General features: G+C 29.6%; 2 protein-coding genes, 1 long non-coding RNA gene, 2 other non-coding genes and 1 pseudogene across 5 annotated transcripts; 4 read left to right on the top strand and 2 right to left on the bottom strand.

Moving 5' to 3' along the window:
• Window positions 1-1,494: 1,494 nt before the first annotated feature.
• LOC137812669 (protein SPIRAL1-like 5) lies at window positions 1,495-2,227 on the bottom strand. The gene is made up of 2 exons (XM_068614817.1): window positions 1,996-2,227; window positions 1,495-1,866 (listed from the first exon to the last, which is right to left on the bottom strand). Exons 1-2 carry the CDS (start codon window positions 2,191-2,193, stop codon window positions 1,792-1,794), a joined length of 273 nt encoding a protein of 90 aa, XP_068470918.1. The 5' UTR covers window positions 2,194-2,227; the 3' UTR covers window positions 1,495-1,791.
• Window positions 2,228-11,313: 9,086 nt separating this feature from the next.
• LOC137813179 (U5 spliceosomal RNA) lies at window positions 11,314-11,441 on the top strand (annotated as a pseudogene).
• A 5,173-nt stretch (window positions 11,442-16,614) lies between these two features.
• LOC137813176 (U5 spliceosomal RNA) lies at window positions 16,615-16,732 on the top strand. The gene has a single exon (XR_011081405.1). It is a non-coding gene; the product is annotated as a U5 spliceosomal RNA (small nuclear RNA).
• A 2,254-nt stretch (window positions 16,733-18,986) lies between these two features.
• On the top strand, window positions 18,987-19,105 carry LOC137813178 (U5 spliceosomal RNA). Its single transcript, XR_011081407.1, has one exon. It is a non-coding gene; the product is annotated as a U5 spliceosomal RNA (small nuclear RNA).
• A 2,475-nt stretch (window positions 19,106-21,580) lies between these two features.
• LOC137812667 (uncharacterized) lies at window positions 21,581-22,176 on the bottom strand. Its single transcript, XR_011081272.1, has 2 exons — window positions 22,037-22,176; window positions 21,581-21,937 (listed from the first exon to the last, which is right to left on the bottom strand). It is a non-coding gene; the product is annotated as an uncharacterized lncRNA (long non-coding RNA).
• LOC137812666 (uncharacterized) lies at window positions 21,937-25,505 on the top strand. The gene is made up of 3 exons (XM_068614815.1): window positions 21,937-22,845; window positions 24,303-24,845; window positions 25,143-25,505. Exons 1-3 carry the CDS (start codon window positions 21,943-21,945, stop codon window positions 25,242-25,244), a joined length of 1,548 nt encoding a protein of 515 aa, XP_068470916.1. The 5' UTR covers window positions 21,937-21,942; the 3' UTR covers window positions 25,245-25,505.
• Window positions 25,506-26,305: the final 800 nt, after the last annotated feature.

Genomic DNA, 26,305 nt, shown 5'->3' with positions numbered 1-26,305 from the left:
AAATTGAAAATTTGTACCTTATTTTTTATTTATAGGCGTACGATTTGTATATGTAAGGTTGTAATTTTTATTAATGATAAATGTTTTATATGGTTATATTTTATAATATTTACGTTTCAATTTTTTATTTTAAAAAGCTTCTTGTAATTAAATATGATGTTAATTTAACTATTAAAAAGAGTAAATTTAATATTTTATTTTCTTTGAACATGTTATTATAAATCTATATTTTTTTAGAGAAAAAGAAGAAGAATTGGACAAATTGGAAGAAAAGTCTTTAAAGAATGAAGTCAAACTTAATGTGAAAATAAATTTCGAATTATTTATTATTCTTGGTTGTTAACATTTTGAGATTGAGCATTAAATGTCTATATGATACCTCACATTTTCATTTTTTTTAAGACTTAGTGTGAGAAACATGGTTGAATGTGTGAAGTCTGATATTATAAATATTGTGAGTTAACTAATATGACATAGTATTATACTAATATATATTCCAATAAAGAAAAAATGACACATTAATATAACCACGAATATAAATTCATAATGTTTTTATTACTAATTTATTTGGTTAAATTCAGTTCAGTTCTAAAAAATTCGATCGTGGACCAGTTCGTTGTTATTTAAACAGTGCAAATTGATTAATTGTGTTAATTCAAAATAAAAGTTTGTCAGTAAAATATCTCTTTATACCAATCATAAAGAGTGTTTAGCAGAAAGAAAAAAACATGTAGAGTGTTTAACTTAGACTTTTTTTAGATAAGTTTCTCTGTATATATAATAGTTTAATTTATTATTATTATTTATTTTATTCAATTTTATTCTTTTATTAATAAAATATATATTCAATTAAGTTCCACAATTTATAAATGCATTAATATAATTTTTTTAATTTTAAATTAAGTCTCTCAATTTTAAACATATTATTATAGGTTAAACATATTTATAAGAGAACTAATTCAACCATGATTATTAATCTTTTACTTGGCTCCGTACATGGAAGAAAAGGAAAGAGGAAAAAACAAAAGTTGTTGGAATTGAACATGATCCAGGAAAATGTAATTGAAGGACAAAAACTTAATTTTTCCAGCTGCTACATCATTCGATTTTGACTATATAAGATGATAACTGTTTTAAAAGCAAACAGTGCAGAACATGGGGTGCCTTATGATTGTACTTTCTGGAATAAACCATTTTCAAGTACAAAACAGAAAGCACACTTTAACCACATGTTTGCATACAAATTAAAAAGGAAGTGTACCTCGACAGACATTTATATAACAACAATCATCACTGTTAAAAATTAAATTCAAACCCAATGAAGTGAATGAATGTCAGAAACTCCGAAAGCTCAGTGTAACTCAAACAAGAAAGTTATCTGTAGATCATGAATGCTAATGTCTATTGCTAGCTTTTAACATAAAAAAAAGAGTTCAGTCTCAACCAACACAAATCTGAAAAGGAAACTCCCGTCTCTTATTTATTCTGTTGAAGTAAAGCAGAAATAATAATACCTTCATTTTTTGAAAGTGAAATTAACTTAACCAATCAGCACAAGGTGTGCGAAAGAGTAGAAACAAGGCAATAAAAGTACGAGAAAAACAGACCTGAACTTTATGCAAACCATGAAAATCAAAGCAAAGCAAATAAAGGCCACACTTAATTGAAGTAGGTGACAGAAAGCCCACACTGATGCATTACTTTTTCTGGAGACAGTACTTGCAATATAACATAACTGAATTTGAGAGAGGCACCCGGAGTAAGGGAGTTGGAGATAAAAGTGAAAAACCATCACTTGTCTCCGAACAAGTATCCTAGCGACAAGTGTCCACCGGGAACCGATTTGACTTTTGTGGATGGACGATTCTGATGATGAGTAATTTGCAGATGCATGTGGAGAAGCATAGATAAACAAAAAAATGAAGATGATGAATCATATAAAAGCATCATCATAATAATCTCAGCCATATAATTGAATAAGATTGATAAACTTACTGTTAGAAGATTTCCCAGGTGTTGACCCTGAGAAGGAGGAGGATGAGCAATGGGAGGGTTATTGTTATCCATTTCAATGCCATAAGGTGGCAATGAACATGAAACTGTCTTTGGAGGAGAAGGCTTTGGCTTCTCTTCTGACCCAAATAGGTAATTTAAGGAGCTTTGTCCACCACCACTTCTTTCACCTCGACTCATTTTTCAGAATCTCTGATCTTTGCTAAATAATTCACTCATTCTGCCCAAGGGCTATAACCCTATATATATTATTGAGTTTGAGGTAAGTTTATTATTACTCTAATAACATTTAATCATTTTATATACTGTCATTTTATGCCTTCACACTATCTGTAATAAGATCATCTTATGTTATATGTATGCAATTTAAACTCAAAAGTCTGTCAATTAATTAATTCAACTACTAAATGTATTAAAACACTTCATTTATCAACTCTATTAGTAGTGTTATTATAATTATTACCATCTACAACTCATTTTATTAATATTATATTGAATAATTTAAATTTTATTTTAATAAAATATCTTAACTTAATATTTCAACATTAAAATAGTTATTATTTTGGTTGTTTTAAATAAAGTCATTGTAGGTATCTTTTACTACATAAAATGAAACAAATAGTTTATGTTTAAATTGCCGTTATTTAAGTACGATATATTTGGATGGTTTATTAAGTTTTGTTTATTTTTGGGATACTACTTTTGTCGATGACCGATGTACGCGTACACCCCTGTTTGTTTCCACGGGATGGAAAGAAATTGAAGTGAATATGAGTTCATCTAAAAAATAAAGAGAAAGAAGAGACTACCTAAGGGAATGTCACGTCAGACGTATGAAGTTACGCATGTACCCTTGTTTTTTTCCTCTATACAACGCCAAACCCTTGTTTTTCTCCTGCATGCATTGTTGATTATATTTATTTTATATATAATATAAATAACATAATTTCAAAAAACATAAATAATATTAAAAATATCTAAATAAATTAACTTAATTAACAAAATTAATTTAAATTAATAAAATGAAAAATAATAAAATTATTTTTAAATATACAAAATTATTTTTTTATTTCTTTGAATTTTAAATTGTTTTTTCTTTTAGTTACAATTAAAAAATTAATTTTTTTAATTAAATATAGAATCCACAAAATTAATTATCATTTTTTTATATACAAGGATAAATTTGTAATCTTACAATTTACACAATTAAAAATAATTTAAAATATTCTTTTAACCATCACATCACTCACATATTTCAATAAACTTTTCTCACACATTCATTCTAACATACCTCAATCCAAACACCCTCAACTTTCTTCACAAATCTTCACACTTCCACTCCTCCATACCCTCAACTTTTCACTCCCCCACACCCTCTAATCCAAAGAAAGTCTAAATGCTTATTCAATCAATCATCACATTAGAGTTTGTATAGTAAGTTAGCTAAGTTAAATAACTTATTCTAACAAGTTTTTCAGGAATTTATTAAAATATGCTTAAAATTTATTTTTATAAGTTCGAATCATTTTCACATATATTTTAAAGTCACATTAATTGGACCACGTGTTATATTTATCATATGTCTTCAACCTTGCTCACGTTAGGTATCAAATATTTTCTTTATAATTAGCAACGGTGATTTTTGTTTACTATTTTCTTTTTTGTTAAAACAAGTTTCTTATAAACCAGTATTACTCAAAGTTTTTGGTAATTTATTTATCTTTAAACTTGGAATTTTTTTTATCCGAAATTAATGATTAATATTTTGAAATATTAAGATTAATTTAAAAAATAAATATCTTCAAATAAATTATTTTTCATATTTACATATTTGTAATAATCCTTTAACTATATATTTAAGATATAAATTTAGTTATTAATTATTTCAGTTCATGTTTATTGTTAACTGTAATCTACTTTAGGTGATTGATTAGTCATTATTGTGTTTATAGAAATTAAAACTACTTAAGAGCATACATGCATCTATATGCATTTACTGTCTCATATGCATATCTGTATAATGGGATATGCCGCGCGATTATTAAGGTTAACGGAAGAGTGAACTGAATTATCATTGTGTGATCTCAAGTGGGAACAAATATTAAAATAAAGTAAAAAATTATGTGAAAAAAAGAAGGAAAAAAATACAATGTAAAAATTAAAATAATAGGTTGTCGTGAATGACAAGATGTATTCTTCATCACATATTACTAAAATATCTATGACTTCTTTGGATTGGAGTGTTGATGAAAGGAAAAAGAATTTTGTATTAGATATAATTAATATAATTAACTTTTATAATAATATTATATTATCTGTTTATTTATTATAATAAAAAAATAAATAACAGTATAAAGAAATAATAAATTATGTTATATGTTAATTTAGGATTTTTTCATAGAGAATATTTTATTTGGTATAATAGGCTTTCACCTTGTGAATTTTTTATGAATAGGTATAGTCTACCTATGTATCATTTTTTTTAACATATGAGTTTCGGTCTAGTCCCCCGTATTTTTGTATGTGATCGTAAATGATTGTTGTTACTTGAAATATGAGTCTAGCTGAGATCTTAAGTGAGATCTTAAGGTTTAGGGTTTAACATAGTAATGCCTAACATGAAAGCTTTTATTTAAAAAAAAAATTAATTATGTTTTTATTTTTGCTCAAATCTTCGGTCTTATAAAAAAAAAAGTTATGTTATTATTTTATTATTGAATTGTGTTTAATCTTTTGTAAGTTTTTTGTTATACAGTAAATGTTACTTTTTATACCGATGATTATTAGATTATTAAATAAAATGGTGCATAAATTAATTATTCAACTATTAACTTATTTCAGTTTATCGTTCACTTACTATTACTAATTCGTCAACGAGTTATACATGCATACATATATATATATATATATATATATATATATATAAATTGTAAACCATGTATCCTCTATCCTTATAAATAATAATACACTAATTTTATTATTAAATAACAATTAATTTAGAAATAAAAAATAATTAATTAAGTTAGATATTATTTTATAAATTAAAAAATTATTGATACTTAAAATAATTTTTATTAATAATAAAAGTTTATAAAATAGTTTTGAATACAATATCTAACAATAACTATCAATATTTTAGTCAATAACTACTTTAAACTATAAATTAACCACTAATTTAACTAAAAAATTATTTAAAAACTAAAATACTTAATAGTTATAATTTCATAACTAATATTAGATATTAATTAATATAAATTATTTTAATTATATTAATAATTTTTAAGTTGATAAAATAATATCTAAATTTAGTTAATGATTAATTATTTTTTATTATTAAATTAGTTATTATTTAATAAAAAAATAGTATAATGAGATTTTTTATAACAAATAATATCTTCATCAACTCAAAATCTTTATAGAAATGTAATGGTTGGTTAAGTTTCCTCATTGTTAAGTAACTTATTTATTTATTTTGATCCCATATGATACTCACATCCTCACCTAAATTCCAAGTTCTTTAATAAAAAAAAAGTACAAATAAAGATAATTGGTGGTGAATTGTGTCATTCATGAACAAGCTAAACTAGGTGAGGTGCTTGTCTCTATCTTTACGTTGGGTATGAGACATTAATGGTGTTAAATCATGATGATGATAGTGGCACTAACCCAATCAATATATAATCTTTAATAAAGAAGGGAGAGAATGAAATAGGTTTGTAAGATTAGAGTTGGGTTGGTAGGGATGTTGTAGGGCACAAAATAGACTAGGAAGGGGTCAACCAAACGTGAAAAGTCCTTGTTATGCCTCTCTCTAGATACAATCTTTTGTCAACAATCAATCACCTTAGTCACCATGCCTACACCTCGTACTAATTCATTTTATTATTTCAATTTCCAAACTTAAAATTCTAAAATATATAGAATAGGTGATTTTTTTTTTAAATACTGACAATTCTTTTATTATTATTAATGTTTAAATTGTATAATAGACGACCATTTTTTAAAAGTAAAAATATTATAATTGTCAATAGTAGTAAAATCATTCATAAAACATACAATAAACAACAAATATAGGGATTTATGGAGAGAGATAATTAGAGTAAAAATATGAAGCACTAAAAAATACGTATGGTGGGAGGAGAACGTTAGTTGTAGAGTATGAAATAGGAAAATTATAAAAGTTTTGGAAAAATAAGTAATTAGTTGGTGTACCACTATTAAAAACTTCCCCAAATTGTATAATAATGCAAAGTTGAAGAATAAAACATTCATAGAATTAGGGAGTGGAGAGAATAATAATTGGGATGGTGTGTTGAGTGGGAAATAGTACAAGTTAATACAGTGATGTAAGAATTAGTAGGGAACACTTAAAAAATAAAAAAAGATGATAAGATGATAGGAGGGTATGAAATTATATTGTAATAGTAAAATACACATTTAACTCAACCTTTACAAAATAACATGGAAGGGGAGAAGATGATATGTATACAAAATAAATTCACTTCAACATTTTGCTTGGAAAATAATTTTAAATAGAATGATCGTAAAAGAACAATTTAATTGATGTTTTGTTTGTATTAAGAGTGGATTTGAGATAATTTAAAGAAAAAACCTGAAAAAATTAGGATTGTTGATTAAGGTAAATAAAATAGAAAATGTAAAAAAAATGTATAAAAGTTTGTAAGTGATGTAACGGGTGCTATTGAAATTGTGTTTTTTTTAATTGATGAAAATGTAAATTTATAAATTTAATTTTGTATTTGAAAATTAATAAAAAAAATTGTTTTATTTTTTTAGATTATAATTATTTTTAATTAAAATATTTTTTTTATTTAATAATTATTATTTTTATAATCTTATTTATATTTTTTATGTTTAGATTGTAACTTTAGTGTACATAAACATTATTATGATTTGAGTTTAAAATGAAAAAGTTAATAGAGTAAATTATAAATAATTATATATATATAAATAAATTCCTTCTAAAATATGAAGAAAATTTAAAACTGGAAACGGTATTTGTTTTCTGTGATTTTCACACTTTATTCTCTTGGTCGTTGTGTTTTTTTCATGTAGAATCTTCTTTTCGCTTCTTAGAAACAAATGGACCATAAAAAATAAATTGTAAAATAATGCATGTGTCATGTGTGGATCAATGAATGAAACAAGTTATTTATTTTTTACGTTCCAAAAAACTAATTAGATATAGAATATGTGCTATAATTGGATATTTATTATGTTCCTATTACCAACCTAAAAAACAATTCCAAAATTTTAGTGGTCACCAATTTAATAAGAAAGAAAATATAATTTAGAGAAGTGTGTGGATGTCTATTATTTAGACATTGTGATAATATAAAAGTTCTATTATTTTTAGAAATTGAAAGATTGATGTAACATAAGTGTCTAATGTATCACAGTTGAAGATGTGAGCCTAAATTAGAAACAAATATCTAATGGTAATTTTTTCTTACCCTAAACTAGCATTTTAATCTAGTCGTGTGTAAGATCAATGTATAAGTATATTATAAATCACAACAACCAAAGAGGTAAGCAAGGACACACATATTGCAGTATACAAGTTGGAGATTTATAAAGTAGATCAAATTAGGTAAAAATAAAACACAAACACAATTCAATCGGTGGAGGCTAATAGGAATAAGTGGGAAGTAGTGTTAAATACGAATAGAAAATGATAAAGTATTTTTTTTTTTTTTGAGAAAGCTTGTTGGTTTTTATTTTGCAGGACAAAGAATACCATGTTTAATCTTAAAAGAAAAAAAAAAAAAACTTCATATGCTAACTAAGGTTGAAATTAAAAAAGATAGGAATGTGAAGGTAGAAACACTCGACATAGTCATACAATAATGGAGCTAAACTAGTTGGAGCCAATAATATAATGAAAAGTGTAGGACAAACACTTTTGAAATGACATCCCAAACATTTGAACTTGGAAATAGTAAACAGAGATATCACTCAAAGCATATATGTTACAAAACAAATAAGTAGAATGACACATGGAAGAAGACAACAATATTAACGTTGTAATTGAATGGATATGTGGAGTTCTATCTACCTAAAAAGACAACATCTCTAATATAGGAAATTGATGTTTTTAAAAATATAAGAATAAGATTTAAGTGTTAACTCTTAAATTTCTGTAGTAAATATTGTGTAAAAAGGTTGAGACATCTTTATGTAATTTGTTTATTAGTACACATATATATTCTTTAATCAATAAAAAAAAGTAAACAACAAAATTAAATTTATAATAGGTAATACTTTAAATTTTTTGAATTAATGAGTTTTTTTTTTTGTGTGTGAAATATATGCTTAATCTTATTTTAAAAACTTGGATTGAACAGAGACTTTTTGACCAATTAATTACAGATTGAGATCAATCCAAATCCAAGTAGAACCTACTAAGTAAGAATTGATTAACGATTTTGAACACTAATTAAATGAGTCATTCTATAGTATGTGATTCACGTAAACTTCGTTGATGAAAGAATAAATTTAAAGTTTAAATATTAAAAAGCAAAAGTAAAATTCAGAATTTAAATATTTAAATTTGATTTCTACATTTTCACCTCATTTAATTACGATTTCTCTACACCTAATCGTAAAAGTAAAATTGAATATACATTAGGCTCAAATAATTTTAGAAGTCCAAATTCAACTTGAAAGCTTTGGTTTTATCCATTATGATTCGTCGAGTTCATAATTAATTCAACTCCAATATGCTAGATGAAATATACTAGAATATGTTTTAAAATCAATAAATTAGTTAAACTTGTTATGTTATTTTTATTTTATTTTCTTATGTCGTTAAAATTAAAAATAATTTAACATCACAAATTGAAGCATACAATAAAAATTGTAAATAAATAAATAAATAAATAAATGTAATAATAATTTAAATTGAGAAATAAAAAATTGAGAAGTTTAAAATATGAATCAAACTTGATGAATACTCATTAGATAAAATAATTTAAATATAATTACTTATCCAAATAAAAAAATATATACAAATTTAAACATAAAAATAAAAAAAAACTAAAAATTTTAGTAAGAATTTAATTATTTTTCAAAAATATAAATAAAAAATTACACAAAAATATATTTTTGTCTAAAAAATACAAAATTTATATGATCATATTATTTTATGTCATTTTTTTAACAGCTAGTTTATCAGTTAGATATATCAAACACGTATAATCCAATAAGATAAGTTCTTAATTCAAAATTTATAAATTAGAAACTTATCAGCTTAATATAAAATAACTTATAAACTACTCATTAGTTTATAATTTTTTATAAAAAAAGGATTTACATTTCGAAACATACACTAGAATAAATTTATCCAGGGTAATATGATTACAGTCCAATTTAGATTTAAGTAAAAAGTTTCTGAAAACTAAAACTTTTTTTATAGTGAGGTCCACATTAAAAAAATGATCGAGAACATGTTTTTAAAACAAAAAAACTAAAACTATATACTTTTTTTTTTCTTAACTAGTTATAGTTTTTAAAAGATTTAAAAGATTTAAAATCTTAAAATAAAAAGTCCCCCAAGACTTTCGGATCTCGTAACTTTGACTCAGTTATTTTATCTAATTACTAAAGGTTATTTAAAATCAGTCCTGGGAAATTATGGTAACAAATGTAATAAAATTTGAAGTTTGCCAATGAACAATGAGTAACTTTTCGAGTAACGCTGGAAACAAAAGTGAAAATGTTCATCTTAGCAACTTCACTTATACAACATTTAGCAACCACATATTAGAAGTTATAATTTTGTTTAAAAGCATCATTAGTAAAGTAAAAATGGTGTTGCAGTCCTAAACCAGTAATGGTTGAATTATGATGTGAAACTCTTCAAGGAATGCCTCACTAAATGTATTATCAAAATTCCTTTTATTTGTCTACTTTTAATTTTTTTAATCTTCAGACAAAAATAAACACTGTTTTGCCAAAAACATTCAATGCTTCTTTGACCAGACTTCCCCAAATAATTATACTGAGCAAGTGCCCCCAGCATATTTTCCCATCATGATTGGCATTACATATGAACATTAATAATTGCATTTTATTTTTTTCCCGTTTTATATATCTTCTTATTTCTATGGCTGTGGTTGATTAGTATTATGTGTTCCGCATGCATGGAACTGAAATTATCTATAAATTAAGTTGATGATAAGCTCGTAAAAGGAACTGTGAACAGGATTTATTGTCTGTGCGTGGAACATACATAGGAATTTCATAAATTATATACGTTGGATTTCTTCCTGTTTGAAAATAAAAAGTTTGATTGTACGTGCAGCTTTATGAGAGATCCAACACTTTCTTGGATCATAATGTGTATAATAAAATCATCTGAATGTAATGATTTTATTATAGTTTTCTTTCTTTGACAGATATCGCCCACCGAACACTACATTCTTACCCAAAAGGACAGTGAAATAATGTCAAAAGAGACAGAAAAAACATAATGAAGGGTATCCTCTTCTCTCAACTCTCTTACTTATTTCCATTAGTCAGATTTCCCAATACATGAATTTTTTTACTATAATATAATGTGATAGGGTGAAAGGTGAAAACTACCTTGATCTCTTGACCTTGAACAGTTGATATGCCATGAATCACAAATTTCATATCCAACAAATTTACCTTATCTCATGTTACATTTTATGTTGTTTCAACCACTAGGTTCACCATTATAAAGTTTTCCTAAAGGTCCTATGATTTAGTTTGAAGTTTGTATGGTTATGGTCATCAAGCACAACTCTTGAGGAGTTTCCCTTTAGACCCCATGATTTTAATTTGAAGATTGTATGAATATGGTCATCAAGCCCAATTGTGGTGTGGTGGATTCCTAGAAGTATGGAGGCATGTTATTTAATTTGTAGTGTCATTATGAAAATATACTTAAATATTTACTTACAATTTAAAATTTAGGTGTTATTTGTTATATTTTCTTACATGTTTCGAGCTCACTCTTAAAGTTTCTAAACCCCAATATAAGTAATCATATTGTGCTTGGTCAGTTTCCCAAGTGCCAACTTACAAAATCTTAAGCAAAATTCAAATAACTTGGAGGGATAATTACTCCTTCTTTATGTACACTGTATATAAAGAATTGAATAATTTTTGCATCTATATCTGCAAGTTAATATTGAGAATTCAGTTACTCTGCTGGAGATGTCATGTGAAGTGATCGTTGCTTGCTTAGTCCAAGTGTCTGAGGCGTCCAAGTATGTGAATAAGCCCATATCGGTGGGTTTGCTAAGAGCTAATACATTACATATGCTATAAATATATGTTCAGCATGCGAACTATTCTTTCGCCTTTTACTAAAGAATACCGTGTTTCTGTCACAATTTACGGCATACATTAATTTTTGGAAGAGTTTCCTTTATTGGAAGACTCTGCTATTGTAGTGTAAATTTTAACGTTTATCATATGCACCTAAGAGGTTGTTATTTGATGAGTTTCACTCTAGTAGACTCTGTTCTTTAAATTATCTTTATCATGCATTCAAGTCTGTTTGTTATTTGATGAGTTTCACTCTAGTAGACTCTGTTCTTTAAATTATCTTTATCATGCATTCAAGTCTGTTCTCCAAATCTCTTTGAAAGTACAACGCTACGTTTTAATTCATTACATGGTAGTTTTCATTTTTGTTTGTACTAATTATGTAGTATAATTTTCATGAACTGATCTTTTTATTGTAGTGATGTTATAAATTGGTCTGCTGAAGTTTCTAGTTTAAAATATCTTTAATGTGCAGTAATTTCATTTTGGCTGTTACAATTCTTGACAAATCTTGCTCTAAGACTTTCGTTATTGTTGTGGTTTTTTTTATTTATTTGTATCCAAATTGAGTGATGATATGACCTGTAAGTTGAAACTCATTCTATGAAACTGATTTATTTTGATAACTGAATAGTTGTTTTTTTCTCATTTTTTAACCTATATTAAAATTCTTTTGAAGATATCAGAATCAAGATAAAGGACAGTTTTACGAAGGGAGAGGTATTATTGCAGAAAATTAAAGTAATTATTGTCTATTGCCTTCTTAGACAAATTGGTTATTTAGATTGTTGTTGTCAAAGTACTCTATGAATTAAGCTTACTAACTAATTTTGGTGTTACATATTATTTCAATTGATGACAGTGTTTTTGGTAGACAGATATAGAGTATTGTAAGGGGCGATAGACAAATGGGAAAAAAAAAGATATATTTCTTTTCCAATTTGATTTTGTTTTTTTTTGTCAGATGTTCATTATATAGGAAACTATTCAATCACAAATAATAATAATACATAATATCAGTTAAAGGAAGAAAATGAAAAACTAAATGACTGTAGATACAATATACAAACAACCAAATTCTTGTGCATCATTCAGCCGTGCTCCAAGCTAAGTGACTATTTCTGAATGCAAATCTCCTGCTGATGAGGCTAAACAAATTACAGAGGCAATGAAATGAAAAACACTAACCACTATCTTGGATTTAATCTGTCCTCTTTTCAGAGATGATTTTGTGTTTCTGAACCTGTTCCTGTTGGAAACTTCTGCAGCTGAAACATGCTGGAGAGGGTTATTCATCCTGTTAAAGGATCTGAAGTAAATGGATGGTTTGATATGAGATATTTATCAGGTAGTTGTGTTTGAAAAATACCAGGATGAGAAGAGTACAAGGTTTAGGAGTTTATATAGATGTCCAATTATCTTATTAGAAAATTGAAACTACACTAGAATTTATGTTATAATAAACTCATCCATTTCTACTTCACATGTGAGTTATTGTTTTTTTAATTTATGTCATAATAAAAAATAATAACAAATAGGTGTGTCAAGTAAATTAGTCAGAACTTCAATCCTACAATAATTTCTCATTTGTGGGATACATTAGTTATTTTACTCTTAAGAGTGTTCATTAATAAAAATATTAAGGATGATAACATTTAAGCTGACATCATTTTTCAATTGATAAATATTATTGTTCCTGCTAGGGAGATGGGACCTAGAGAACTGTTGAAGTCTTCTTCTCCTTCCTTCTGTTGGTCAGGTGACTGGGTAGTGAACTGAGGTTCTCTTCGTCCTCCTGCTTCTCCTTCGGCCCTTGGCCTCGGCTGAACACCGGATGGTGGGGGTACCTGCGAAGGCACTCCGACGCTCAAGTCAGTAAAGCGGGTGGTCAGCTCTCAGAGTGATAAATGACATCCCTTACTCCTTGGGATGCGTACTATTTATATTATTCTAGTGGGTCTACCTTGTTGGGCCCATTTATCGAGGTGGACATCTCTTAGGTTTGCATTACCTAATTCTTAATGATAGATTAGCTTCACTGATCTTGGTTTGAGCGTTAACTGTAATAGGGGTCGGCCATCGGCCAAATCATCATGGCATGGGTCGGCCATCGGCCATGTTCCAGTGGTATCGGTCGTCTCGGCCAAGTCTTTTAGGGTCTCGGTCTCTCGGCCAAGTCTTCTAAGGTCTCGGCCCCTCGGGCAAGGCTTCTAAGGTCTCGGCCCCTCGGCCAAGTCTTCTAAGGTCTCGGCCTCTCGGCCAAGTCTTCTCAGGTCTCGGCCTCTTGGCCATACCGGTACAATTATAAATGTTATATTATTTGTCAAAGGTTTTGATTTAAAAAATTTCAATTTAAATTCAATCAATAAAATTTTGAACATTTGTTTGCTTATAGTATTGATGCAATTGCTTTGCTTTTTAATTAACACGTGCAAGTGGTATTGCGACTGACTTTTAAACCTTCGTGCTGGTTTCTGGTATGAGGTTTTGGTCATTAGTTTTGTTTTCTTTATTCCTTTAATTGGGACCAATCAGTTAATTTTGTTTGCATTTCTTAATAGCAGCTGCAGTTGGCGGGGACTAAAGCATCAACTTGTGTATATATTCAGATATGTAAGTACTTTATATTATAAAAAGTGCTGAAGACAATTTTGCTGCCAGAGAATCAATTCATCTGCTTATTTTTCTCCCAATTTCTCTTTGTTTATGTAATATCATTTGTTACAGTTTTAATTCTCACTTGTTATCACTCACTACAACTATACACTCAATGAGTGTGGGGGGTACAATTCCGGCAGTAAATTATGAACTTTCAGTTCCTGATCAATCTCTTATACGAGCTTGTCTTGTCTATTTAGTAAATTCCTATATTAACATATAAGGAAGAATCTCTATATGATAGATAGCAGTTGAAAAAAGACACTGTATGCTATAAAATATGAAGTTACAAACTCTTATAGAGAAATAGAGAAAACTAATTTAATGCTAACTAACTACCTCTGAATCCTTGAAAACCATTAAATCAGAAATCAAACTCACCCTATACACCTATGGATCCCTTGTATCACGAAATTGAGTTTAATTTAATCCCTCTTTCAATTGTTTATCCACTTTCCTGTATTTGAAATCCATCGAACTAAACCAACTTATGTGTCTCTAGGTCGCTTCTTAGTGAGTCAAATTAAAACATAGACCAATTCCATATCAACTTGTACAATTCTTGAAACTGTAGATTTAAAATGACAGCAATCTTGTTGATACCAATGAAGGAAGAAGGTGGATCAGTTTAATAAGTAGCACATAGATTTGGAGAAGAAAAGACAAAAACATTTGTAAATCTGCATCCTCCAATTTTGTGAACGTCTAATTCTTTGCTTGAAAAATGAAATACTAGGTGCGTCTTCAGTATGATAGGAATTTTTTTTGAGTTGTGACAGAATTTACACCAACTCTTTGTTTTCTTCAAATGATTCTCTTCACCTAGACCTAGAACGAGTTTAAGCTTAATTATTCCTCATAAAACTAGTTTATAAGTTTATAATTGTTTCCTTTAGATTAATCTTATATCTAGTTTATGTGAGATTTCCAAGATATTCTTCAGTTAAAAATAAGACTTGTCTAAAAATAAGACTTGTGTGACACTTGTAGCATACTTCACGTCCTTACAAAAAGAACCATTTAAACCCATGGTTCATCTTTCTCCTACTTTTCTAAGACAAATTTTAAGAAAACCAGCTCTGCTGTATTTCTGAAATAATATAATACCCGGTCTAAATAAATGATTACTATATTTGTATTAGCAAAAACAATCTGATTTTCAATTCAACATATAGTTATAATGGAAAGTTAGAAAAAAAGGAAGAACCTTAAATGAAAAGATAAAAGGTTGAAGAAATACAAGATAATTCATTCTGTTAATAGTCATTGCATCCATTCTTATGTAACTGAGTGTGTTATTTTTTCACCTTATAATAAGCCTACGAAGTTCTATTCATAATGTGCAAAAACACAGTCAATGTTTTGAAATAAAACTTCCATTACTCCTCAAAATTGAATCGAAGTTAATGTTGTTATAATATAACCTCCTCTCAATTTTCTTTGCTTTATAATTTGGTTGTCGATTTTATTTAAATTCCTCTTGAACTGAAACTTCTGGAAATGATTGATCCCTCTTAAATTATTGGTTCAAAATTAATCTTTTATATATACTTTGTTCAATTTCACTTTCTCGAGATAGATAATATCCTTTAGGCTTTCTCAATTCTTAGGCCTTTTATACTCTCGGTTTTGGTCAAGCTTTGGTATAACTTTTATTTTCACCCTAAAAGTTGCTTAACTCAATTCTAACCAACTTAAATTATATGTACAGAATTGGAACAATCAGATTCTGTTTAATACTTCCAGTTAATAAGTTAAGCCATAGTGATAGATAGAAATGTGATATCATTAGTAATAATTGTCTCAGTTACACACCAGTACCCCTTATTTATAAAATTATGCAATCATTATTTACAATACCATCTTTAAGGCTATATACAAGTTAAGAAGATTTGTTTTGATTCTATTAAAGTCAATTATGGTCATATCAATGCACTGTTGCCAACAGTAATGGTTCAGAGGCACAAAGCCTTTGGAGAGGGCATAGAAAATCCAAGATAATGCAGTCAATGCTTTTCCTTCCACTATTTTGACAATTTCAAAAAACCTCATCAACTTAAACAAAGTAGCTAGCAAGTGAATTAATGTTTAATTCAACCCTCTACAAATAATTTATGAAAAGATTTGGATCAGTTATATAATCTATATTAACTATATCTCGGACATATGTGAGATCTCTAATCATTTTATAGTACAGTCCATGTTTACTCTTTTGTTATTAGTTGAGATTCTTCACTGTAAAACAAATGGGTCTCTTTTTATCGGTATTTGACATAACAAGGAGGTAGCATTCATTCATACCCTTTCTATAGTCAACACTCCTTTATCAGAGTGTAGTAAGAGTTAATAACTTAAAAAAATTCAACCAGATGAACATTCAAGTCCTGAAGACTCTTAGAACAGTAAATTTGTTAGAGGAATGACAAAAAATGAGATGCAAGAAGTATTCAATATGTGAGTGAGAGAGAAGTTGACAGCAGTAGTCTTCAATGAATCAGGAGTAGCACACATTATTCAAGAAAATTAAGTGAGTCTGGTTTCTTTATAGAGCCCACATCGTTTGTTATTTGAAGGGCAGGTACTGTCTGCAGCATAAAATCGAAGGGCCGCTCCTTTTCTAAACCATGGAGCCACGTGTTATAAACAAAGCGAACTATTCTTTCGCCTTTTACTAAAGAATACCGTGTTTATGACACATTAAGTGGCATACACCAATTTTTTAAAGGATTCTTCTTTTGGGAAGGATCTTGCAATTAGTTCTTAACTATTTAATTATTTATATAAACTGCAGAAGTGACTAGAACAAGATTTTTGGACTCTGGTTAGATTAGTAGGTAGTTATAAGTCTTTTAATTATGTAGGATCAATCTTATTTTATTTTTGGATATTATGATGGTTAATGACTGTTGTACTGGGCATTATGTACATAGATTCTGTGGTTAATTTTGTAAGTGGCTCAATCTTGCTTAATTTTGTAGGTTTAATCGTTTTTTCTAGAAGTGACTAGAAAAAAATGTATGTTTGTATTATGATTTTTTGGATTTTATGGCAGGTAATGATTGTGTGTAGACTGTTGTTAATTGTGGGCATCATGTACATAGACTGTTGTTAATTTTGTAGGTGGGTCAATCTTTTAAAATGTTTGTTTCTGTTTTTGGGCTCGGTTATAGTTTGGGCTTTTTCCAGCTTGGCCCATTTTTCTTCTCTTGTTTTGATTTTTATATTTTCCATCTTGCAACACCAATTGTACACACTTTTATGATTAATGAGATTACTTTTTCTTTTTCTCTTTGCTTCTTCCTTCCCTTCTGTATTTCTTTCTCCTTACTAGTTTTTGATTCTAGGATTTTATGCTTGACTGATTCTAAGGTTTTACGCTTCTAAATTTTAGGGTTTTACACTTATAATATTGTCTCGTGTGATTATCTCTGTTATAATCTTTAATATTTTATGACTCTTAGTTGTTGGATGCGAAGTGGTCATTTGTAGATGGATTTGGTTGTTAAATTTTGTTGGTTTAATCTTTTAGTATGTTGTATCTTAGATTATAAGGAATCTTCATGCTTCATCCCAGACGATATGCTTGGAAAAAATAATAGTAAGGACAAAATAGCATCTGAGTATGAAAGGTAGGTAGTGAAACTTGACATAAAACAGTTGAAAGTACCTAAAACGAAAGTTAAAAACATATATAGGATTTAAAATTTCAAAACTTTAAACATGACAATTCCAAAAAAAAAAAGGCAAAACCTGCTTAATATGACCCAACAAGTGGGTGCAGTGAAAATCATTTGTTTGTTTCTTTTAAATAACAATTGTAATGGGTTTGATTGCTTTTACTGTGTGATCACAGACATCAAACATAATCTTCTACTGCCAATACTGCACATGGTTAAAGACCCAACTTCATAATATATATTTTAAGATTTCAAGAAAAGAAAAACAAGTTCTTTAACTTGTCATCCTCCTAAAATTCAACAAACAATACTAGAATACATATATACTACAGTACTTTAAGAATAGTTCTATAATTTGTGCTTAAGAAGGATGGATATATGTAATATTATATACAAGGTTAAGAAGATTTGTTTTGATCTATTAAAGTCAATTATGGTCATATCAATGCACTGTTGCCAACAGTAATGGTTCAGAGGCACAAAGCCTTTGAAGAGGGCATAGAAAATCCAATACAATGCAGTCAATGTTTTTCTTTCCACTATTTTGACAATTTTAAAAAGGGTGCTGATATGTTCATACTGTGATCAATAAAAACATAAGTTAATATATATTTCAATAAATTAATATTTTATTTATTTTTAATCCAAAGTATTATTATATAAGTATTTGTTAAATGTATGTTATTTAGTGTTGATGGTGTTAAAAAAAAATCTCTTTAAAAAAACCTCAACAACTTCACTACTCTTCAGTAAACAAAGTAGCTAGCAAGTGAATTAATGTTTAATTCAACCCTCTGACACTAATTAATGAAAATATTTGGATCAGTTATATAATCTATATTAACTATATCTCGGACGTATGTGAGATCTCTAATAATTTTATAGTACAGTCCATGTTTACTCCTTTGTTATTAGTTGAGATTCTTCACTGTAAAACAAATGGGTCTCTTTTTGTTGGTATTTGGCATAACAAGGAGGTAGCATTCATTCATACCCTTTCTATAGTTAACACTCCTTTATCAGAGTGTAGTAAGAGTTAGCAAATTAAAAAAAAATCAACCAGATGAACAATCAAGTCCTGAAGACTCTTAGAACAGTAAATTTGTTAGAGGAATGACAAGAAATGAGATGCAAGAAGTCTTCAATATGTGAGTGAGAGAGAAGTTGACAGCAGTTGTCTTCAATGAATCATGAAGTAGCACACATTATTCAAGAAAATTAAGTGAGTCTGGTTTCTTTCTATAGCCCACATCGTTTGCTATTCAAAGAGCAGGTACTGTCTGCAGAATAAAAACGAAGGGCAGCTAGCATTATTAACCATGGAGTCACGTGTTATAAACAAAGCGAACTATTCTTTCGCCTTTTACTAAAGAATACCGTGTTTATGACACATTAAGTGACATACACCAATTTTTTAAAGGATCTTTCTTTTTAAGAAGGGTCCTGCAATTAGTTTAAAATATTTTTGTTGATTAAAAAATAACATTTCATAGTTTGTGACTCCTAAATAGGAATTTGTATATTTAGTTTATTATATTATTCATTTAGTTCAGTTTCTTTAATTGTTACATATTTATTTTATGTTAATATTCAGTAGTTTAAAGTTGTTTTATTTGTAATTGTTATTTTCTATTTCATATGACTCTTGGTTATTGGATTTCTGTTTGAAATTTGCGTATTGATTGTTGGTGTTGTCTTCTTTTAAGGAACCTATGTTTCAACAAAATAATAGTAAGGACAATATATATATATATATATATATATATATTTATATATTGCACACCTTATTATTAGTCTTTAGTGTAGCATAATGAAAGGTAGTAAAATAAAGCAGTGTGAAGTACCTAAAAAGAAAATTAAAACATATATAGGATTACAAATTTTAAAACTTTAAACATGACAATTCCAGGAAAAAGGCAAAACCTTCTTAATATGACCCAACAAGTGGGTGCAGTGAAGATTGTTTGTTTTTTTTTAATAACAATTATAATGGGTTGATTGTGCGACCACAAACATCAAACATAATCTTCTACCGCCAGTACCTGCGCATCCTTATAGCCCAACTTCATGAAAAAACTAAAAATAATATATATACTATAGTACTAAAATAGTATTGAAAACATGATTGTAACAAAGAAAAACAAGCTGTTCAACATGCCATCCTCCTAAAATTCAACAAACAGTACTAAAATACAAATATACTATAGTACTTTAAGAATTGTTTTGTTTTTCTTAAACATGTCTATTGTGGAAAAACTATTTTAATCAACTTCTATAATTTGTACTAAGAAGGATACATGGAACATTATATAATGCTTGTGGTTGTTCTCTAATTTAACAAAGCATAAAATTTCATTTTACATGAAGTTGGTTAACGCGGACACGCGGAATCTTGGTTTAAGTTTTTTTTTTCTTTATTATAATTTAGATTTTTTTATCCACAATAAAAAATAAATAAATATGAACCATTTTAGGAGTGATCAAATTCTTATACATAACCTTTAACCTCTCCTGAAGACATACTTTCATAAATGTCTATACAGTACACTCCTAGATGATTTCAGAAAAAAAAAAAAAATCATCTAGAACAATCAAAGATATACTTAAGAGAGTACATTATAAAATCATCCTCACATGAACTTGAGAGTCAAGACACCAATAAAAAAAAGAGAAATACACAGAATGTGACTTTGATGTAACCCAAAAAAAATTTATTTGAACAAAAACAAATACTTCCAATACATCTACTACATCCCTTTTAAAGATTACACTCTTTCTATACTTCAAACCTCGTTAACTACTGCAATCTAAATCGCTCCCAACTTCATTATCCTTTTAATATCAAGTAATAAGTTTTATATTTATTTTACTAATAATTTATTACATATTTTTTTTCTAATCAAATTTAAAATTTATTTTACCTGGTTAATTCTATTTGATTACATGAAAAATCATTTAAAAACAACGTCATCACTTTTATATTCTCCGCACAAAATTAGAGCGGTTTTGGATAAATAATTATTCATTTTCTTATTGATTACATCTGATTAAGACAAATTATTAAAAAAATTCTTTTACGGAGACATTATTATTTCTTTTATATATTCATGGAACCTATTTGATTCATTAAAAAATTATATATTAATTGCAACACATGTGAATAAACATGGGTTCACATAATTTATGAAGGGAATAATTTACCTTGAGTCATATTAATATCTTAATTAAATAACACATACGAAGGAATATTTTTCATAGAAGTACGAGCGAAAATTTAGATTTAAATTACCAAAAACTGAAATAATAGAAAATAAGGAAATGTTTATAAGGTGGCAGAAAAATTATACTTAATTTGCGGGATTAACTTAAAGATTTGCATCCAATCTTCAATTATATATTTCCAATTTTAATTGTATGTTTGGGGAAATAATTTATATCAGAGGATGTTTAGGAAAGATTAGGATAAATTAATAATAGATGTTCAGTTTCTATAGATGGAATATAAATATAGTTACAGTACATATATATGCATAATACTTATAATATTTACGTTAAGAATTATTAATTATTCACTATTAATTATAATTATAATTATTAATATTAATATCTCAAAGAATAGTAATTAATAATTTTTTGTATAGTTAGGGTAGTTTCATCCAATATTTTAATGTCATTATTCATTTGCTTAATTTATTCAGAAACTATATGTGAAAAAAATATATTAAAATGGCGATAATGTAATACAATTAGAATTATGAAATATCAATAGGTATTATTATTATTATTATGTAATTTAAAATTATAATTATTTTAAACAGTATCTTAAATAAATTCTATTTTAATTCATTCATATTACTGAGAATAATCTTTTTTATAGAGATAGTAAACCTAGAAAAAAGAAGGTTTTAAGAAATAAAAAAAGGAAAGAGAAAGAGCATTGTTTATAGTTTGTTCCCTCCCACACGCAATAATGTGAGAATATGATCTAACCCTTGGATTCACTGAATTGACCTGCATTACCTGACAGGTGGGCCCCAGTAGAAATAATGGAATACATGCATAGATACACATACCCATATTGTATTTATACGAGAGTGTAGAGTTGAGTGTATTGGAAGGGGTGAGAAAAGCTGTGTTGGTAAGTGGCAGTAGGCTCATACTCCATAATTTGGTTCCTCTTCCTCTTTTAAGATCCAAGTGTGGGCTTTTTTGTTATTTGTTTGTGGGCTTTGAAGGCCCTCTATCGCTTCTCTCTGCATCTGCAATTGCAACATCTGCAATGGGTGAGAAAGAGTCAGAGAAAGTTATTTGGGAACAGATGAGAACGCCTGCTACCACGCTCATTGCACCAACTGCACACCACCGAACCTTACCTAAGCTTTTAGTCATTCTCGTCCTTTTTGTCTCCGTCACTTATGTCGTCTACACGCTCAAGCTCATCTCAACCCCACGCGCATGCGACCACGTTTCATTCGCCACCGCCACCTTCTCCAGAACCCTCCCCACCGTCAATGCCACCACCACCGTCCCCGCCGTTCCCTCCGTTCTCCGCCGGGAATCCCGCGAAACGAGCTCCGAGGACCGGACGGAGCTCCGCCATGTGGTGTTCGGAATCGCCGCGTCGGCGAAGCTCTGGGAGAAGAGGAAGAACTACATCAAGCTATGGTACCGTGCGCAGGAGATGCGCGGCGTGGTGTGGCTCGACGAGAAGGTGAAATCGGAGGAGGACAGCGACGCGCTGCCGCCGGTGAGAATCTCCGGCGACACCGCGAGGTTCCGGTACACCAACAAGCAGGGGCACCGGTCCGCAATCAGGATCTCGCGGATCGTGGCGGAGACGCTGCGGCTGGGGATGAAGGACGTGCGGTGGTTCGTGATGGGCGACGACGACACCGTTTTCGTGACGGAAAACCTAATTCGCGTTCTGAGGAAATACGACCATAAGCAGTTCTACTACATTGGGAGTTTATCGGAGAGTCACTTGCAGAACATTTACTTCTCTTACAACATGGCTTACGGCGGAGGAGGTTTTGCAATTAGTTATCCTCTCGCCAAGGCTCTGAACGAAATGCAGGACCGCTGCATTCAGCGTTACCCTGGTCTCTATGGTTCCGACGATAGAATGCAAGCTTGTATGGCCGAACTCGGTGTTCCACTCACCAAGGAAATCGGTTTTCACCAGGTTCGTAACTCGCTCACTCCCTCACTCATTGTTTCAAACTCACTCATTGTTTCTGTTACTGTTAATTATTATTTGCAATCAATGTTTTATTTATTTATTATTTGTTTATTACTGTCATTGTCCTATCAAATTTTGTCGGCATTGTTTGGGTTTGGTGGGAGTGGGGACTTGTTTCTTAATTCTGCTTTTTATGCTTAATTTCCCTTAATCTGTAATTATGCAATCCATTGTTAATATTAATTATGGATTTAATCAAAACTTTGGGCGTGACCAGAATTGGGGACTGGGGAAGGTTCTAGTTTTACTTGCGGCTATTCTGGATCCGAGTAGGGATTGAAGTGCTGTCTTTGCTTGTCGGTGTGGAATCGCATTAATTTTTTTAATATATTTGTGCTTTCTTGCTGGAATTTGCCTCCTGTGTTCAATTTCTGTCTAATGGATTTTAATTATCCGCGTTGGCTTGCGGGTGATTTACACCTCCCAATAACTTCTTTCATTCGGCTAATAAGTTTTTGTCTAATATATTGTACTCGTGTGTGTACTTGTAAAAAAATAGTATAGTGTATTAGACAAAACCATGTTTCTTTAAATGATTTTATTGGTAGTGACTAGTGTACAACCAATTGGAAACCTGAATTAGGTGCACTTCATAATTACGACTGGGGCCCATTTAGGGTGAAGGAATTAAGAAAATTAGCAGAACAAGGTTAAGGGTTTGGAAATTTGACAAGACTAAAATATAATTGTAGAAATTAACTTCTCTAGGTACATGACATTAAAAAGCGTCGCGTAGAGGGGGTGGGTCATGGTGCTTCTGCCGTTTCCTTTTGGTTTCTAAAATTTGACTTTAAGCTGCAGATTTATTGGGCGAGCTCTATTCTATATGGTGTAGAAAGTTAGGCGCTACAGATTTTGACTAAAAACAAACTAAGTTTTCAGTTGTTTTCAAAGTTGTGGAGACAATTAAGAGTTTTGAGTTGTTTTCAAAGTTGTGGAGACAATTAAGAGTTTTGAGTTGTTGTCAAAGTGGCGGATGGTAAAATGCTTTTTCTCCTAACTTCATATTGCACTTTAAAGAGTAGAGACAGCTGCTTTAAATTGTCATTGATTTTTCCGTAGTTTTCTTCCTAGGTGATTTTAATGGGTTTTTGTTAATATGGTACTTAAGGGCATTTGTTAATTAAACAAAAAAATTATTACTATGTATTAAACTATTCTAATTGCTCCAAAAAGAGAACATTAGTTTATTTATAATTTTCAAAACATGAATACTTTGATCATTCACAACCAACTCTAGCATTTCATAATTTTCATTTCGTTGAACAAAATGGCAAAGTCATGATGATTACTGTAATGGTTATGGACAAGGAATTGGTGTGTAGTCTTGCAAGTGTATATTTAAATATTTAACCATTCTGATAACTTCCTCACTGATTGCCGCTGATTTATTGAAACAGTATGATGTGTATGGAAACCTGTTTGGCCTTCTTGCATCTCATCCCGTGACTCCATTGGTGTCACTGCACCACCTTGATGTGGTTGAGCCAATCTTCCCCAACGTGACCCGAGTGGAAGCCCTTCAACGGCTCACTATACCAATGAAGCTTGACTCAGCAGGGCTCATGCAGCAATCCATCTGCTACGACAAATCAAAAAGCTGGACTGTTTCCGTTTCGTGGGGTTTTGCTGTTCAGATATATCGTGGTGTGTTTTCACCACGTGAGATGGAAATGCCTTCGAGAACATTCTTGAATTGGTATCGAAGAGCAGATTACACTGCATATGCATTCAACACCCGACCAGTTAGCCGAAATCCATGCCAGAAGCCTTTTGTATTTTACTTTTCCAACGCAAAATATAATTCTACAATGCAACATATAGTGAGTGAGTATGAGAGGCATCGTGTTCCTCACCCGGAATGCAGATGGAAGATGGCTAGTCCTGCTGCACTTGACAAAGTGGAGGTATACAAGAAGCCAGATCCGTATCTATGGAATAGAGTATGTTCTTCTCTGACTCTCCTTAAGTTCAATATTATACTACTACCAACACGTGAGGGTGATTATAAAGTTTTTTTCCACAAAATTAATTGGTAATGTTAGATCTGGATCTATAGGGGTGGCTTACTACTTAATACTTAACTCCTTTACTACTTTTACTTAGTACTTAACTCCTTTACTACTTTTCTACTAACCTGTTTTTAGTATTTTTTTAATTAACTTGCAAATACTTGGCAAAATTTGTTGGCACTGACATGGGAAATTGATTTGGGTTGGTTTTGATAAATATTTTGGCAGTCTCCGAGGAGAAACTGTTGCAGAGTGAAGAGGTCGAAGGAGAAAGGGAAGATGGTGATTGATGTGGGTGTGTGCAGTGAAGGTGAGCTAAGCGAGACATAATAGTGATGTTAATGATAGTGATAAATTACATTAGGGAGGAGGTATTCTCGTGGAGTTTCTTGAAAAGCTTATTTCTTTATTTATTGGGTATCTCAGTCTCATGTTGAGAAATTTTTGTAATTTTTCCCTGGGATTCACTGAAAAGGAGTGATAGTTGGGGAAAGGTCAGTGACAATGTACAAAAAAATTTGTCCTTTAAACAAAAAATGTAGAGGGGATGACAGAGCCAGATGTGTAATAAAACTTGTAATTTACTTGCCATTCAAGAGAATCATCATGCTTAATGCCTCTTCCACACTTCACTAAGTTTGAACTTTTATTGCTCATGTCGCTTCTTTTTCATAAAAAATAAAAAATAGAAGAAAGTTCCAAATCTTATGCAAATAAATCATTTACTTTTCCAAATTTTTTCTTTCTTATATCTCCATATACGAGTATCTGATTCTTCATTAGTATTACAGGGAATACAGATCACTAAAATAAGATGGTAACAGATCTGCTTGCCTTGCACACTAAGTTGTGTTGTCTTCTATAATACAGCTGTTGAGTCACATGATGAATCAAAACAGTATATTATCAATCACTAGGAATCTTTCAGAGACAGAGGGCCAGTTTGTTTATACAGTATAATTAATTTTCATAGAATTTTTTTTATATTACTGAATTAAAATGTGTATAAACTTTTTAATCAATTAATTTCAATTCAACTATTTTTCTATTAAAAACAAATGAGAAATAAGTTTTGAACCACAAAAGAAGAAAACGCGCAATCAAATATACTACGTTCTATTTAAACCCTAAACTCCACCAAAATTTATGAATACATAAATGGCAAAAGAATCTTCAAGATTGAAGGACTAAAAGTTGCCTCCAGTGGAACCCACCTTGTCTCTAATTTCAATCATTCACTTATTTTTGAAAACAAGTGCTTATAATTAGTTCTGAGTTCTGCTGGATTTAAATGGTTTCTGTTATCTTAAACAAATGAAAGTATAGTTTAACAAATACTACTTTCAAATGCAAAAGCAAAATCACCTTTCCTTAAAAAATAGTTTTAAAAG

This window comes from Phaseolus vulgaris, chromosome 2, assembly GCF_000499845.2.
Source record: "Phaseolus vulgaris cultivar G19833 chromosome 2, P. vulgaris v2.0, whole genome shotgun sequence".
NCBI lineage: Eukaryota > Viridiplantae > Streptophyta > Magnoliopsida > Fabales > Fabaceae > Phaseolus > Phaseolus vulgaris.
The sequence above is the reverse complement of the archived record's forward strand: the minus strand, read 5'-3'. Positions and strand labels throughout refer to the sequence as shown.

Excerpts from the sequence above, each read along its gene's own strand:
- LOC137812669 (XM_068614817.1), bottom strand. The coding sequence starts at position 2,193 with ATGAGTCGAGGTGAAAGAAGTGGTGGTGGACAAAGCTCCTTAAATTAC. Across the intron at positions 1,867-1,995 it reads ACCTGGGAAATCTTCTAACA|AATCGTCCATCCACAAAAGT; the intron begins GTAAGTTTATCA and ends ACTCATCATCAG.
- LOC137812666 (XM_068614815.1), top strand. The coding sequence starts at position 21,943 with ATGGGTGAGAAAGAGTCAGAGAAAGTTATTTGGGAACAGATGAGAACG. Across the intron at positions 22,846-24,302 it reads AGGAAATCGGTTTTCACCAG|TATGATGTGTATGGAAACCT; the intron begins GTTCGTAACTCG and ends TTATTGAAACAG. Across the intron at positions 24,846-25,142 it reads ATCCGTATCTATGGAATAGA|TCTCCGAGGAGAAACTGTTG; the intron begins GTATGTTCTTCT and ends ATATTTTGGCAG.